The 18,149-nt window shown below is 42.0% G+C and overlaps 2 protein-coding genes across 4 annotated transcripts in view; both read right to left on the bottom strand.

Moving 5' to 3' along the window:
• Positions 1 to 4,863: 4,863 nt before the first annotated feature.
• On the bottom strand, positions 4,864 to 6,632 carry LOC109414003 (formin-2-like). The gene is made up of 2 exons (XM_062854108.1): positions 6,497 to 6,632; positions 4,864 to 6,428 (listed from the first exon to the last, which is right to left on the bottom strand). Exons 1-2 carry the CDS (start codon positions 6,497 to 6,499, stop codon positions 4,950 to 4,952), a joined length of 1,482 nt encoding a protein of 493 aa, XP_062710092.1. The 5' UTR covers positions 6,500 to 6,632; the 3' UTR covers positions 4,864 to 4,949.
• Positions 6,633 to 6,645: 13 nt separating this feature from the next.
• LOC109413973 (uncharacterized) overlaps positions 6,646 to 18,149 on the bottom strand; it is a 122,809-nt gene continuing 111,305 nt past the window's right edge. For all 3 annotated transcript variants that reach the window (XM_019687706.3, XM_062854109.1, XM_062854110.1), the window contains exon 5: positions 6,646 to 17,250. In XM_019687706.3, coding sequence (XP_019543251.3) covers positions 16,240 to 17,250 — 1,011 coding nt within the window. In that variant the 3' untranslated portion in view covers positions 6,646 to 16,239. The remainder of the gene's footprint in view (positions 17,251 to 18,149) is intronic.

Raw genomic sequence — 18,149 nt, 5'->3', positions numbered from 1 at the left:
AGGAATTGTTTCAAAAATTCTTCCAATGATTCTCCAGGAATTCCTCAAGAGATTTCTTCAGAAATATATCCATGTATTCCTTCAGGTATACCTCCTAGGATTCCTCCGGAAATTCTACCAAGGATTCCTCCAGGAGTTCCTCCAGAAACTTCCCTAGGGTTTCCTCCTTGAATTTCTCAAGGCATTCATAAGAAATTTGGCAAGGGCTTACTCCAAGAATTCCTCCAGGAATTTCAACCAGAAACTCCATCGAAAATTCCTCCTAGAATTCATCTAGATATTTTTTCCAGGGATTCCTCCAGAAATTCTTCCAGAAATTCGTCCAGGGACTCCTGCAACAATGCCTCAAGGGATTTCTCCAAAAATTCCTCCAGGGGCTCCTCTATGAATTGTTTAAAAGATTCCTCCAGGATATCCTACAGGGATTCCCCTAAGTATTCTTGACATTCCTCCAGGAATGTCTCGAACAATTCATCCAGGGACTCCTCCAGGACTTTATTCTGGAATTTCTCTACGGATTCCTTCAGAAATTCTGCCAGGGATAATTTCAAGAATACCTTTGGAGATTTCTTTAAGAATTCCTCCAGAGCTTCCTCCTGGAACTCCTCCTAGGATTGCGCCTGGAATTTGTCCAGTAGTTTGTCCAGGCATCCCTCGAGGATTTCCTCCAGGAATTGTTTCAAGAATTCTTTTAGTGATTCCTCCAGGAATTCTTCAAGAGATTTCTTCAGAAATATATCTACGGATTCTTCCAGGAATTCCTCTAGAAATTCTACCAAGGATTCCTCCAGGAATTCTTCCAGAAACTTCCCTAAGCATTCCTCCTGGAATTTCTCAAGGGATTTTTTCAGAAATTTCGCAAGGGCTTCCTCTAAGAATTCTTTCAGGAATTTCACCAGGAACTCCTCCGGAGATCCCTTCTAGAATTCCTTTAGATATTTTTTCAGGGATTCATCTAGGAATTGTTCCAGGACTTCGTGCAGGGATTCCTCCAAGAATGTCTCTAGGGATTTCTCCAAAAAATCCCCCAGCCAGGGATTCTTCCAGGAATTTCTTCAGGGTTTCCTCAAGGAATTTTTCCAGGAATTCCACCAGAAATTTGTCCAGAAGTTCCTCAAGGGGTTCTTCCAAGATTTTCTCCATGAATTGTTTAAGTGATTCCTCCAGGATATTCTCCAAGGATTCTTGACATTTCTCTAGGAATGTCTCGAAGAATTTATCCAGGGATTCCTCCAGGAATTTATTCTGGAATTTCTCGAGGTATTCGTTCAGAAATTCCTCCAGAGATTCCTCCAAGATTTTTTTTTAGGGTTTGATATAGGAATTTCTCCAGGGTTGCCCCCGGAATTCCTCCTATGACTGCACCAGGAGTTTGTCCAGAAATACCTCTAGCAATTCCTCCAGGAATTCATCAAGAGATTTCTTCAGAAACTCCACCAAGAATTCCTCCAGAAATTTCACCAGGAACTCCTCCGGAGATTTCATCTAGACATTTTTTCCAGGGATTCCTTCAGAAATTCTCCCTGAAATTCTTTCAGGGATTCCTCCAAGAATGCCCCTAGGGATTTCTTCAAAACTCCTCCAGGGATTTCTTTAGGGTTTCCTCCAAGAATTCCTTCAGGGATTACACCAGAAATGAGTCCAGAAGTTCCACCATGGATTTCTTCAGAAATTCCTCTAGAAATTCTTCCAGGAATTCCTCATTAGATGTCTTTAGAAATTTCTTCAAGGATTCCTCCAGCATTTTTTCAGAGTTTCGTCCACGATTTCTTGCGGGAATTTATCCAGAGATTCCTCCAGATATACTTTAAGAAAATTTCTTCATGGATTTCTTCAGGAACTCCTCTAGGGATTGCATCGGAAATTCTTCCAGGGATTGCTCCAGGAGTTCCTTTAGTGATTTCTTCAAAAATTCCTTTCGGGTTCTCTCTAAAAGTTTATTCAGGGGTTCCTTTAGACATTTTAAAAATACTTTCATCATCTTTTCCAGGGAGCACCCAAGAATTTCTCCAGGATTACATAGTCTTTTTTCAATAACTTATAGGATTCCTAAAGGAATTTCTCCAGCAGTTTCTATTAGAATTCTTTAAGCTAATTTTAAAGTGATACATACAGGAGCCAAGAATTTTTATAAGAAGTCATCCAGGAATTCTTTCACAAGTAGCTCCAAGAAATCTTTTAAAATTTCATCCACGAATTTGTTCAGGAATCAATCCATGAATTCCTTCGAGAATATCCCCTGCAGCTCCTGCAAAGGAATTTCTTCAGAAACTTATCCTGCGATTATTTCACGCAACGCAACGCAACGCAAACTTATCCTGCGATTATTTCAGGAATATATCCTGAGGTTCTTTTTTTCTCTAGGAAATCCTTCAAGAAATTATCCATTGATTTTCTCAAGAACTACTCCAGAGATCCTATATCAGAGATTATCCCAAAAAAAAATGTCAAGAGGCTGTTTCAAAAATTCCCCCGGGAATGCCTCAATGGTTTTCTTTAACGATCGTTTTAGGACTTATCCTAGGATTCCTTCAGGAATTCACCAGGTATCTCCTTCCGAGTTTTGAGTAGGGATTTCTCCAGGTATTTCTTTTAGAGTTTAATCAAGAAGTTGCCTAAAAAATCCAGAGATTCTTTCAGGAATCCCATCACCAGTTTCTTCAGAAGTTACTCAGAAATTCCATTAGGATTTTTTACAATAGTCCTCCAGGGATTCTTCCAAGCCACACACACACACATGTCACAGAAAGGTCAAAGTAGCGCAGGTTTTGGTTGCGCAGAAGTCACTGTGACTTACTTTAAAGCAATAGGTATTTACATGCACCAGGAGCTCCTCTAAAAATTCCTTCTTAAATTCCTCCAGACTTTTCTCTCACATTGTCTCCGATTTGTCCGGGAATTCCTTCAGGTGAATTCCAGAATTTTTCCAAGAGTTCCATTATTTGAGAGTTCGTTGGAAATACTTCAATGAAATTCTTCAAAATTTCCAAGGATTCTCTTCGGGGATTCTTATAGAGATATCTGTAGGGTTTTCTTCAGTGAAAGTTTCAAGGCTTCAACGAGAATACCTTCAAAAGTTATTCCGGGTCCTTCCGGCAATACATCAATTGGCATTTCTATGGGATTATGCTCTGAGATGAGTATATGAGTATATCTATCTTCTATATATATAAAAATGCAGTGGCATACGTGGGACCGCGCATAACTTGCGAACGGCAGGTCCGATTTTGGTCGTCTTAGTTTTGTTCTGTTGGTTTTCACCCAAGGAAGGTTTATGAGGCATAAAACATGGAAAAATTGAAAGTTTTTAAAAATCGATCTTCTATACATTTTGATCGGGGACTTGGTCTTGGCTAGAAACTTGAAACGTCAAAAAACGCAGTAGGCAAGACAAAGTTTGCCGGGTACAGCTAGTGTGTATATAAAATCTTCTTTAGGGAAATTCCGACAACGATGCACTCGCAACAATACAACTGAAGGTTTATTCTTAGAGGAATAGAGATCCAGAACATTCCGAGATTCCTGAAGGAGCATAGATAACTTGGATGTTTGATAACTGAAAGAACTCCAGTTAATCATGAATGACAATATGTAGATATTTGAAAAATCTTCGGACGGGTTTGTATTGGAGAAAATGTTGAACGAAATCATGAAGATAATTCTGGGTTAGTTCTAAAAAGAATTCGTTTTTTCAAAAGAGTTCAGCTATAATAAAAAAATGAGTAAAGAAAAATCTTTAATTTCCCAGAAATTGACCACCACTACCAGCAGCAAACTGATTTGTGTAGAACAGCCGAGTTCTTTTCAAAGCACGTATTGTACAAAATACAACAACGTGACTGCTTAAGAGTTAAACTTGCTAATGGTGCTCGCCACCTCCACCCCTCCCCTCCCTGACCTTGCTGTGTTATGCCACTTTGAAGTAGATGAGCAATTGATGCGTTGGAACTTAGGTTGGAACCTGGTATTCACGATATTTCTGGTGGATTTGCCGTTCGGTGAAGAAAGATCTGATCCGCTGTCGACCAGTCGTCGATGAAGCCAGCTTGATAACATCATCACTCTGAAGTTCTCAAATTCCAAATGGTCGCCTTGCTTGTGAATAGGGCAGATTAACCCTTTGTTCTACTTCTTCAGTAGCTATACTGTTTCAGAGACACTCACTATCAACCGGTGCAGACAGGTGTCCAACTTTACTGGACCCATCTTGTTTAGTTTAGCTACGATACCATCTATAATGCTGTAGCATTACCGTCCGCGCTGAGTTCTATTTCTCTAAAACCGCTTTGAACTCCTCGTCGGACAAATCCGACTCCGTTCTACGTACCTGACGATGCTCTCGGTTGCGTTGCAACATTGCGTTAAACGCCGTAATGTATGCAGCACGTCAACCATCTACGGCGATGTGCAGATGGAAGACGGGACTTGGAGAAGGCGAATGAACCACGAGCTGCATCAGCTGCTGAGAGAACCAACCATCGTCCACACCGCGAAAATCGGGAGGCTACGGTGGACGGGTCACGTCATAGGGATGTCGGATAGCAACCCGACTAGAATGGTTCTCGAGAGTCAAGTGGAGGACGACCTGTGGACCCTTCAAAGAGTGCGAAATTGGAGACGACTACCATGTACAGCAGAGGCCATTCGGGCCTTAGTCTGACCAGTAAGGTAAGTCATAAGGATTTCGAAATATTAATGTTGTGTTGTGATCTTTCCGAGATGATGCATTATTGCTGCAATACTGTTTATATATGTACATTTTTCCGATGGATTGTGTAGAAGAAGCATCCAAGCCTAATTTTGATCACAGTTACAAAAACTCTTGGAGTGGGAGATTGACACGAATATCACATCATGGAACAGCGATTACAAAACGTAACTTCACTAAATTTATTTAACATTCAATATTATTTCGCACATAACATCGATAACCGATATCCTAAACTCTTCTACACCGGTACGCCGTATTCAGCATGGGGTGTGCCTCCGAGTTCTGGGCCTGCTTGTCCATCCTGACCACCCTGGTCCGGTTGCCAGCTACCATCCTGACCTGCGTCCGGTTGTGCACTATCGTTTTGATCGGGCTGCCAGCTGCCGTCCTGACCTGGCTGCGGTTGCCAACTACCATCCTGACCAGGTTGTGGTTGATCAGGTTGCCAGCTACCATCTTGACCTGGCTGGGGCTGCCAGCTGCCGTCCTGACCTGGCTGGGGTTGATAGCTACCGTCCTGACCCGGAACCGGGTGCCAGCTGCCGTCCTGTCCGGGCACAGGTCGCCAACTGCCGTCCTGTACTACGGGATATAGGACGGGACCGCCGACTGCTACCGGTGGTAGCTGGAGGGGGCCTCCAGGGTAGGGAACCGGTCCCACTGGGCCGGGTAGTAGCCCAGGAACGCCGGGGGCCAGCGGTGGAAGTTGAACTTGAACGGGTGGTGCTACGGGGCCTGGTGGATAGGGTACGGGTCCAACTGGGCCAGGTAGAGGTCCAGGGAGAGGTCCAGCAACGGCCGCGGGTCCGGGAAGGGCTACAGCTCCAGGAGTTTGGACAAACGTTGCAGGCGGAGTGAGTTCGTTGACGTATGGCAGTTGCTGAACGGCCACCGATCCGGCAGAGTTGATCACGTTAACCGGTCCGGTGACTACGGGATTACTGTTCTGTAGCTCGATCTGTTGCGTGGCGTAGGATGGGTTGAATGTTGGACCGTTGAAGTTACCGACAGGTCCGGATGGGTAGACGACTGCTTGGGATTGGGCGCTTCCGCCGAATGTGGTTTGCGTTTGGTAGAGGTTGTTCTGTCCGAGGACTGGTGGAGGCGCAAGTGGTCCCGGAACTCCGTATACATCTTGAGGAACGTAGGCTGGTGGAGGTGGTGGTGGGACAGCAACTACCGGTGGCGGGGGTGGAACGGCAACAACCGGAGGGGGAGGTGGGGGTGGTACAGGTACTACTGGAGGAGGGGGTGGGACGGCAACTACCGGTGGTGGAGGTGGAGGTGGAGGTGGAACGGCAACTACTGGGGGTGGTGGTGGAGGGGGTGGAACGGCAACTACTGGAGGTGGGGGTGGAGGTGGTGGCGGTACGGCTACTACTGGGGGTGGGGGTGGTGGTGGTGGCGGCGGAACAGCTACAACCGGTGGTGGTAGCACAACAACCGGTACTGGAGGAGGCGCTGGCGCAACTGGATACACGGGTACTACTGGAGGTGCAGGTGCTAATGGCGGACACGGTACGGGAGCCGGTACTCCAACTACTGGTCCATAGTGAGTGGGTGGAACGACTGCAGCAGGATAGGTCCCTACTCTCACTTGTTTAGTAACTCGTACGGAGTTTCCAACAGGAGTTAAAGTTGTGATTTTTTCAACTCTGATTCGGGCTCCTTCAGAGAGGATGATTACCGAAAGAATAGTAATCACTTTCAGGGACACCTGTGGAAGTTAAATGGATGTTCAGGCTGATGATTGCTGTACATACAAGCTTTCAATAGAATACTCACCATGATGATGGTTACCCTTAAACGGACCCAGTCGAAATATGTTGTAATTCTGACAGGAGCATGTAATTTATAGATCTCCCACTGAAAGCCAAGCCACGCTTAAGAACTGGAATTTCGGATGCAATTGAAATGGGGAGCCCAATCGAAAACTGGATCTAATAGTTTATTACACAGTTTATCGGTCATGGCGTGATGTGTCTCTGTTGAATGCGTGTCGTCTTTATGTCTTATCTACTTTCAAAGCTCATTTCGGGGAGTATGCAATTCTATCGATTTTCTATGCTAGACTGGTAAGTGTTGATTATAAATAAGTTCCCTAACAACACGACTGGAGCTGCGTATTCTTTCTAAATCGAGTTCTTATAAAACTAAATATTAACAAGCGTTGGCCCAAGTCGACGTGATTCGAATGATTCTGGTGCATGATTATGGGACTTCTAGGGGGTTCTCTATGACGGGAATCCATTTGTTCGAGTGAGTTGATGGTGCGAATGCTGATTGTTCAAAATAATTCTTTTATTCCTTATTAAATCGAGGTGAGTAGGTGCTTCAAATGGATATCTATCATCAGAGAACTAGTCGCCGAATATCTTCGAATCAGTGACGCTAAGGTGCCAATTTCTACACGATCGGCTCTTGCGCTTGTGGATGTGTACAAAAACCTACAAATATGGCAATTAGTTTGTGCTGTGATTCATGACACTTGCGTATCTACATCGTTCATCACAATTGATTAGAAGTTTTAATTAAGCTTAGCTGCTTGGGGAGAGAGACAGGGCACTGGTCATCTGATTGTGATCTACTACGGTGATGTTTTGCTCACGAAACTTACAGACTAATGAAATGGTTGATTAGGACAGCACTCTTAAAATTATGGCAATTGATTTTCGCATGCGGCAGAATATTGTACGATCATGAAAGGTGAAATTTTAATGGTAAAGTATTTCACAAGGTAATGGGTTTGGTGATGTACGCAGGGAAAAGAGTAGAGATCTGGTAAATTTGTGGGAAATTATGCATATTGAAAGCCAAACATTATCACAGTTTCATTCAAAGAAGGAACTCAACATTTCAATTTATGATTTGTTCTCTACGATTGCCATTCTGTATCTGTAGAATTTATTCATGAAAAGTACATTGATCTATCTCAAGGACCATAGCTTGGACAGAACAAACAAGTACTTCAATCGAATACGAATTTCAAATCACCGGAATTGAATATGCATTCGATCGATTCGCCCAGCATCCTAGAAGGCAATAGTCATTGAAACGAAAATGATTTCATACTTCCCCCACACAACACGACGGTGATCGAACCCTCCACCAACCCGATCCAATCGCATGATTCCGGGAAACGGTCGCCGACGCTTTTAAGATCAGCTCAATAATTACAAATCGAATTAAAAGAATCGAACAAATAATCCAAACACCCTCGCCTCCTCGCGTTGCGTTGTTGGTTGAATCACGGTCGGTGGTGGTGCAGACCACGATGAGTCACAGATAAAATCTGTTCTGCTCCGGACGGGTTTTGAGGACCTGTGTAAGCACTACTGTGTACACAACGCATGTAAGTGGGTAGGCGCCGCCGCTCTCAATAATGTAAGGTCATGTTGTCAATGAGCCCATAAAGTTAATTGTAGGGTACTCCAAGTTCCGAACCTGAAGAGCAACACCGACCGCAACCGTGTGCGTTTCAATGTTTCGCCGGCCAAATTTTAGCTTCTTTTCATGGTGAAGGTTGTTTTCCCGTTGACGGGGTTGGACATAAGAATGCGCAGTCGATTCACGCGAGAGGCCACACATTTCAGATTAGGCTGACGACGACGGTCATACCCGAAATTTCCGCGTGGAGGGCTTTTATGAGCGATATAATTCAATTCCGCCGATGTCGAGTGGTGGGCATTGATGGTCACCATACACTTGGTTTCATGTGCGGAAAGTACATATGTACGTGAGCAAAAATGCCTCTTGGACTTTTGGTTCCTTCGGAACGGTGTCAGTGGCAACTCAGCATGATAGCGATCGGTGATAATTGCAGTCAAAATTAATGTTGACTTTGAGGCATGCAGTTGAGAGGTCAGTCGGTGCAATATTGTCAGATAGCAAGTGTCGAGGCAATATACATGGAAGACTATTGCACTCATTCATCCCAATCAAAAATCAGAACGCCTCGACGATTTTTTCTTAATTTATTACGGCTTCATGCTGATATTACAAAGTCAATTGTTCTATCACACCAAATCTTGGCGGAATATTACTTTAAAGCTTATTCCGAAAGTGGGTCGTGCGTCGTATGAAGAAACAAATAGTTTCAGACCTATCACTGATAGGCTATCAGTTTGACCTCTTTTCTTCTGAAATGCTTAGAACGCATTGTGGATCATCACATCTGTGATGTTCATCTGGCCAACGTGCCTCTTCATGTGAACCAACATGCCTACCAATCTGGAAGGTCCACTGTGAATTTTTTACACAAAGTTGTTTACGATATCGAGAAGGCATCTCCGATGATTTCCAATGGGATTCACCAAATGCTCAAAAACCGACATCTCTTCTCGAGATTGCGTCAAGCAGCGATTAGGAATTTGAGTGTTTGTGGGTGCCCCCAAGGGGGAGTCTTGTCACCGCTTTTGAGGAATCTCGTAGCAGATACGCTATTGAAACAACTCGTTTTTCTGACTTATGGTTTTGCCGACGATTACTTAACATTGTTAGTTGGTATGAGTATCAGCATCCTTTTCGACCTGATGCAAAGCGTCCTCCAGGTAGTTGAGAATTGAGAAAAAGGATGTGTTTAATGGCGATGTCTGGGGCGTTCTTCTTAACTTCTACGGTAACACTTGAAGTTCTCTTTGACGTTGCCCCACTACGCATTTCTCTCAAACAAGAAGCACTTTCTTGCACTCTTACCGTCTACGGGTACTCGGTTTACTGGAGGAAAATCATGTGAATAGCAGATCAATGGGGACAAAGTTGTCTTTGCTCTATCACTTAGAGCAAATGACAAACGCTTGGTGGTCAGTGAACCACGCCAAAGCAACTCAAACTAACTCTCGTTCCAGGCAGTATCAACCATCCTGCAGTAGTGATTGTCACTTCTTCTTGAACACAGCGATGACTTCGACTCTTGAAATTTCTACGTCAAAGTGACGTAGACGCCCGCTATTCCTACCAAAGTTTTTCCTGCTATTTCTCCACCAGTTTGTACTGGGATATCTCTTAAAGATTTTCGAGGAAGTACTCCAGAGCTCCTCTCTGATTTTTTGGGGATTTCTCCCAGTATTCTAGGATCTCTTCCAAAAGTGCTTTCCGATTTTTTTCTCTCAGATTTCCTCCCGGGATTTCTACCTGTTTCTACCTGAATTTAACTCAGAAATTTCTTTTAAAGTGGCGCTCGCATTTTTTCCAAGAGGATTTTTTTAGAGTTTATTCTTGAAGTTTCACGCGAGATCTCTCCAGAATTTATACCTATTCTCCTGTAAGTTCTCCTGAAATTTCCCAATAGTTTCTAACGGGAATTCTCGCGGAGTTCTTTCTTACTGCCTAGGAGATTTGACCCGGAATTTCTTTTGGGATTTCCCCTGGATTTTTTTTATGGATTCTTTGGTAATCAACTTCGGAGGGTTTACTTTATTCCTTTGGAGTTCCTTTCAGAACTCTAGAGGTATCATGTGATGTCTACCAGTGCTTCTCCCGCAATTTTTACCAAAGTTTCTCCACACATTTCTCCAAAAGTTCTTCCTGAGACATCTTCTAGAGATATTCGCGTGAGTCCTCCAGAGCTTCTTCTAGGAGTTTTCCAGGTATTTTTCATAAAGGTTATCATACTTTTTTTTACAGATTTTTTTTCCTGAGGGTTTTTGGAGATTACTTCCGTTTTGCGGTATCTCCACAGGATCACTTTCCGGAATTTCTCCCATAATTCATCCGTGCGATTTCTAGCAGTTTATGTCTGATTTCACCCAGTGATTCTCTTCCAGAGATTTTTCTAAATGAGTTTCTCATCGGATCGCTTTCGAGATTTCGCATCCGATACCATCCTGAATTTCCACCAGAGTTTCTCCTAGAATTTTCCGAATTGTTCCTCAATCGGAACTCCATACGTGATTCTACCAGGATTTCCTTCCAATATTTTTCACGGATTTCTCTCTAGGTTTGTTCTAGAGAGAACTGCAAGAAAAAACTCTCGAATTGTTCAGAATATATATTCAGGAATTTGAAAAAAATAAAAAACCTAGGCAGCTAAAAACTTCAAAAACAAATAGAAAGGGAAATCTTGAAGAAATTCCAGAAGAAGTCATGCAATGAAATCCGAGAAGAATTTCAAGAAGAGTTCTGTGAGTAATGGTAGAGACATTGTATGGACACTCCCTTGACGTTAGGAGAATATATATATTCAGGAATCCAGAAAGTACTCCAACGGAAACGCCGAAACCCAGGACAGATTTTCTGATGGAATCCACAGAAGAAATTCACAAGTCAAACCCCGTAAACATCTATAAAAAATGTTATTCCTCAAAGAGTTCTTGAGATCATGGGCATCCTCCAGGGCTCACAAGTTTCCATCACAATACTTCACAGTATTTCGTGGTACTTCATGATAATCTGTAATATTTCACATGGTATTCCATGGCTATTTTATTGTATTTCATTATACATCATGGAATCAGTGCTGTCATGGTAAAATCATTGTTTCCAAATTTCAGCACCCCATATACCGGTACGTCCTTGCTCTTCAAGGGTGTTCGTTAGAAATCCATTTTCAGGGATTTCTATTTTCCCTGTGATTGATATCTAGAACTCCTTCAGAAATTTCTCGTGAAATTCTTTTAAGAATTCTTTCGAAGATATTTTAGGCAATCTCTTAATTTCTCAATTGGGAAACTTTTGCAGGAATTTCTGCAGGATTATTTGAAGGTAAATTTTATGAAAAAAAAAATCCATTGAAGAACGTTTGATGATTTTTTTGTTAAAATTCCTAAAGAAGTCCTCGGAATATTGAAAGAGTTCCTGAACATATTTCTGAAAAAAAAATCATCAGAAGTAATCCATAAAGGAATTACTAAAAGATTCTCCGGAAGGAGTATTTAAAGAAAATTCCAATCCAATTTCTGTAAAAATCCATGAAGGTATATTTAACCTTCCGTAACTCGCGCGGTTGAGCACCTCCGTCAGCACCACGCTAATGCTGAATACAAAAAGAGAGATTTTTTTCAACGTGTTGTACAAAATACAACAGCGCGATTGCTCGAGGGTTAGAGAAACCTCAGGGAAATCCCGGAAGGAATTTCAGGATGAATTCCTGGACGAACACCAGGGGAAACTTCTTGGGAAATGCTTGATGGAACTCCAAAAGAATTTATTGGAAAGCTTTAGAATAATTCCTAGAGAAATCCTTCAATAGAGTACAAGGACGATTTTCTTTAAAAAATCCTAGTGTAATCTGAAAAATGCCTTGATAAAATTTCAGTAGAATTGCTGTAGAAATTTCTTGGAAATATTTCTAGAGAAATCAATGCATCCGTGGAAAAAATCAGTATGAATCCTTGGAGAAATTGCTGAAGGAATTTATGGAAGTCCTGAAAGAATTTTTGTATAAATTACTGCTAGAATCACTGAAAGTAATAATGAAAGATTCCGAGCAGAAGATTTTGTTGAGTTTTCTGCAATAATCTCTGATGTAATTCCTGTGGATATTTAAAATGAAATATCTGTGGAAATTTCCGAGGAAATCTCTGAATGAGTTCGTGAAGAAATATCTGAAGGAATCACCGGAATATTTCCTGAAATCGCTGGCTGAAAGAGTTTTCAGTGTTTCATAGTATCCTCTAAAATACCTGATAATCCCTTGTATTTCATGGAACTTCAAAGTGTTTCATGGCACTCCATTGCATTTCGTGGTATTTCATAGTATCCGTGATACTCCATGATATTCTGTGATACTACAAGGTGATTCGTGAGACACAGCATGAAATACATGGTGTTTCATTGAATTTCGTGGTTCATCATCAAACTCTGTGGTATATGGATTTTTTTTTGCTTACAATGTCTGCAACTGACATAGTGTTCCATGACATTTCATTGCATTTTGTAAACCTTTCCAGTATCCTGCGAAAAATCGTAGTACTATAGTAATTATAAGACGAATCATGAACATGAAGGAATACCAGGATGAATTCCTGAAGAATTCTCTATATGAGTTGTTGTTGGAATCTCCGGAAAAATTCCTGCTGAAATCACTGGATGAAATTAAGTAATAATCTCTGGAGAAATTGCTGCTGGAACATCCTCATGAAAATCCGGGAGACAATTCAACAAGAATTTCCAATGGAATTCATGGAGTAATTCTTGCAGGAATTCCTCGAGCAGTTCGTGAAGAAATGCCTGTAGGAGTTCGTGGAGATCCACTGGAAGAATTTATTAAGAAGAAACTTCAGAGAATACAATCATGGCTGCCACAATGGCCGACTTGGTCCCCTACTAACGTTTTCAAGAGCACCAATCTTGAAAATTTGTAAACAAATGCTCTCGATTTGTAAAAGCTGCCTCTTTTTAGAAGTGAGCAAAGCCAGAAAAAACAAGTGCGGCTTGGCTCGATGCTTTGTTTGTCGGATTTGTGCCTCTTAAGTTTGTATGAAAAATTGCAATGGGATTTCTTGATGTTTCACCTTCAGGAATCCCTGAAAAAAATCCTCAAGGAAACTCTGCAGGATTTTCTATAAAAATCCCTAGAATATTTTCGCAAGAAATCCCTGTGGGAATCTCTGGATTCGAAAGGCTTTCAAAAGAAACTTTTAGAGAAATGTTGGATGAAATCAATGACACATTTTCCAATGGAATACCTGCAGAAATTTCTAAAGAAATTCCAAATTTATGATCGTCTGAAGAAATTAAGGAGGGAATTCATGATAATTTTTCAATAGGAATTCTAGCAGATTTTTTAAATCTTTTCATTCAGGGATTTTCTGCCGTAGGCAGATTCATCCCGGCTTTCTAGGAATTCTAGCAGAACTTTATAAAGCTTTTGACTCTTAGGGAACACGAAACAATTTCGGAAGAAATCGATGGAAGATTTTCTAAGTGATGTGAGAGATTTATTATTTCTAAAAAAAAATATACAGAAGATTTTCTAAAAATAAACCTCGAAGAATTTCTGTAGAAATTCTCAGCGAGTTTTATAAAGGAATCTTTGCAGGATTTTCTATAGGAATCTAAAGAAAAATTACTGAGGAAATCTATTGAAGAGTTTTTAAGTTATCCTTAAAGATTTTTTTCAGCAATCTCTATTAGAATTCCTGAAGGAAACTCTGGAAAATTCATTGATGATTAGAGTAACGCAGTATCAAGGCATAGAATATGTTTTGAAGGAATATGTGGAGAAATTTACTTGAAGAAACTGACCAAATTTAAGTCTGAAAGATTTTTTAAAAGAATATCTGCAGAAATTTTCTTATAAAATCATGGAATATCTAATACAATCCTTGGAAAAATATCAGGAGGAATCCTCTGACTGATTTCTGAATAAATTTCTAGATAACTTTCTAAAAGTATCTCTGGAGGAATTTCTATAGGAATCTTTCAGAGAGGAGGAGGAGGAGAGGAATCTCCGGAAAAGTTTTTGATTTGATTTTTTTAAAGAATCTCTGAAGTAATTTATGAGGATTTCTGGAGGAATTCTTGAAGAAATTTTCAAAGAAATCCCCAGAAGAATTTCTGAAAGAATTATTAAAAGATTTTCTGAAAGAATCTTGGAAGAAATACTTGGCGAAATTTTTAAAGGAATTCTTAAAAATCTATGATTTGTTTTGAGGAAAAAAAATAATAAGAAACACTCTGGTAGTTTTTAGGGTGATTACAACTGGAGTGCTTTCTGCTAGATTTACAAGAGTTGAAGCCCAAAGAAACATTCTCTGACAAAAATGTATGAACTGAAAGGGCATGTCAATACGCATTGTTTGCGCATTTGGTTAACCACTGGACTATCGCACCAGTTTCCACGAGTGCGAAAACGTAAATAAAAGTGCGCGATTGCATCAAATCAGTTCGGTGTCTTCAGAGCATTTATTCAGCATAGTTTAAAGAAATAGTGCACTGAAGACACCAAACCATCGCGCACTTTTATACAGATTTTCGCACTTATAAAGACTGAGTGTGCAGTCCAGTTGTGAACTAAATGCGCATTAAATTCCCAGGTAACTTGGATAAATATTCAAAATCATCTAAAAAACCTGATTTTTTGAGAATATGGAAGAACGTAAAAGAACTCTGGAGCAACATTTGAAAAGGGCATACAAGCATTGGTAAACAATTACAACGACGCACGTCGTTGCTGAGCCCCATCAACGTATCCACACAAACTAAGACCGTTATCAGAAAAAGCAAACGTTGATCTTTCGAACAACGTTGTTCATCTGCATGGGCGGGCTGCTGTTGAGCCCTACGGAGCATTTTCGAAAAAAGGTACCTCTTGGTCCCTTTTCAAATATTGCTCCCGAATTATCAATTATAGATATTGTGAATAGTAAAATCTTGATAACGTTCAAAAGCATCATCCTGTTTCCTTCTAGTATCTGTCAAAGGATAAGCAAAATAGGGCAGAATTAAAAGTTACGAAACTGATAACACTCATTCGAAAAAAAAATGTTCGATTGTTTATTTACTCAATAATGACAATAATGAACACGCTAGTTTTGTTAGCTTGTTCATCATTCTGAAGAAAAGTGCTTTTTCAGTTTTGGATAATGTGCAATTCTCATGTAAGCCTCAAGCCTTTTCGTCGCTCCTCTTATGCCGGAGCCTTTGGCGGGGACCAACCTGGCCAATCGCACGTTATGGCTCTGGGTGTTCTGCTTAGAGGGTTCGAAAAGTCGGTACAAGACACATTTTTAAACTTTTCATGTTCAAAAAAAGTTTAAACTTTTCCTTTCAAAACTAAGCCGCAACTGCGTACCCTTCCAAAGAGCAATCACCAATGATCCCAACTCTTCTCCGGTCTGCGTAAATCACCACAAATTGGCAGTCGCCACGCGTCCGCCCGCTGCTACCACGCTCGCCAACACGGAGGTCAACATCCAATTGGATCCGCTTCATTTGTGCAACACAGTGCAACTTGATCTACACATCGCGATTTAATTCAACCTCAAGAACTTTTTGCTCCACTTCGGTTAAAATTTTACCGCACGGACAGAGGAGAACGCCTTCTCGCATCAGTTCGCTAAAAAATGATTTCGCCCCCGTGCATCCTTGAGCGGAGCGCAATCGGACCGCGCTTAGAACTCAGCGTCAGCGTTGACCAGTCCAGTCGACGAAATGCGAGCAGACAGGCGACATACGCGGATCTGGCTAATTGAAATCGTTCATCTAGTGTTACTTGTGGATTAACATGTAGAAAGGGCGAAACAACTTTTGTAATCTGTGACTTCACTATTCCAAAAAAAAAATATCTGGATTTGTACGAATCATAGTTGAAATACGTCGGAAGAACAAAACAACTAAAGATGTTGAATAAATAGTCAAAAGATAGAATAGTTGCATAAAATTGCAAACGCCTTTCCGCCCTTTCCACACATCAATCCCAGCTTCAATGATTGAGACAAGATTTGCTATTGCGACTGGCAGTCGTCACTCAGTAGACAGTGGGCGACTTTTAGCTAATAAATAAATTAGTCGAAGCGTAAAACAGTGCTGTTGGCGGTTGTGACGGAGATGTGATGGTTCCTCCCCTTCCCTCACGTATCCACATCTCACACCGGTCGTGGATCGTAAGGCGTTGAGTTGAAGCCCACGAAGCGGTTGTTCTTTCGATGGACGAAACCCTTGCCGGGACCGGTGTTGTAGTATACCACCCGGCGTATACCGAAGGGGTCGATGTAGCCGAAGCTACCTTCCCGCGTGGAACTACCCGAGTTGGCCTCTTCGTGGTACTGCCTCGGAAGGTAGTACTGGAAGCCGTTGTTGGTCACCGACACGCCGTCGTAAGTGTGATCGGATCGCCGGTTCGGTTGGTACCTCTGGCCGTAGTTTGGCGGAGGTTCCAGGAGATCACGGTTGAAGCTGGGTTGAGATTCCAGGTTGTTGTCGGAGAGAGGAACCACCAGTGGCTTAGGAGCAGGAGTTGCACGCTCTAAGAACGGCGCCGCTGACGTAATGCTGATGGGTTCCACGTAGACCGGTCTTCGTCGATCATGTGGGATGCGTCGCCGGTGGTGGACCGGAGTGGGAACCACTTGGATGTACTGATGTTTCGGAGGTAGTAGATCATTGCTGAGCTGGTAGATAGGTTCCTCTGGTCGGGGCGTCGGATGATCGTAGTCGTTCGGTCGTTTTTGATCGGTGTTGTAGATGACTAGTGGTGGTAGATGTGCTTGGGATCGGTCGGCCAGCGGTGAAGGCGTTGAAGCTGGTCCATAGAGAGCAATGGGCGTAGAGGACAGATCGTTTCCTGCCAGTGGCGAGTATGGTGTACTCGAGGGAACGAAAATGTCAGGCCTTGGCGTGCTAGAAGGATAATATCTGCTAGGCGGTATATATTGATCGCGTGCAATATTTGCCGGCAGAAAATTGGCGTTGACTGGCTGCGAGTGAGGCCTTATGAATACAGCTTTGATGCCTGGGGTGACAGGAGGGGCTATCGGCGATGGAGTGGTAGGCACGATGGCAACTGGTTCCGGTGGTGGAGAAGGTCGGTATGGTGGACCAGGAGGTACAAGTACCCCTGAGTCAGCCGGTCGATTCTTGACGGATTTGATGGCGTCCTGGAACATGATACAAAAGTAGGAAGTAAGTGTTTATTTATAACAATTAGTCTTGCTACACTGAAACCTCAATATAATGAACATTTTGTTATAGGACTTATTCAATCATGCTGGAAAAAAGTGAACAAAAAAAAAACGAGAATAGCTGACACTCTTCGTGAAGATCTATGGTATGTTTCGGCTTGAATTCCAGAGCTGTTCTTAGTACAAATCATGTCAACGTTGTTCAAGAGTTTTTTTTACCGGATGACTTTATTATAATTGTCTTTAATTAGCTTTTTTCGGTGACTCTAATACTACTCAAAGTAAGAGGAATTAAGGAAAGTAATGAAAGAATACGGCGAATAAATACGCAAGCGAGCGATGAATTGATCAGAATTTGAAATTTGCAGAGAGCTTTTGTTGAACAACATAATCACAACATCGATCTTCTTCACATGAATGTTGTTGTTTTTCGGATAACCAACCGAAATGTTATGTTGGACATACGTAATGACTGAAGTTCATAGGCACAATATGTGTATTTTTCAACAAATTGACAAATTGAATGGAAAAATTGCGAAAAAATCCACGTAGCTCTGGTGGGATTTGAACCCACGTCTCCCCAAGTTCGCTAGACAGGGCGCGTTAACCAACTCCGCCACAGAACAAGGTAACAATTCTGTGAAGTAGAAAGCCAACCTGAACCCAAAGCCCACCTCACCCCACGTTCTTTCCTCGTGCGAGTTGTGCGAGGGACATGCGACCGAGTCGAACGCCCGACACATACTGACGGTCTCATTCGCAAGTTGTGGATGAGCACGTGCTGTGGATAGGCAAAAAGTCTCGACACTAAAAATAACTTGCTCTCACTGTTGTTCGTAGGCACGCTCAGAGAGTGTTGGAAGTGGACATCTGGA

The sequence above is a fragment of the Aedes albopictus genome, chromosome 2 (genome assembly GCF_035046485.1).
Source record: "Aedes albopictus strain Foshan chromosome 2, AalbF5, whole genome shotgun sequence".
Classification (NCBI taxonomy): Eukaryota; Metazoa; Arthropoda; class Insecta; order Diptera; family Culicidae; genus Aedes; species Aedes albopictus.
This window is presented reverse-complemented; position numbering and strand designations above follow the sequence as displayed.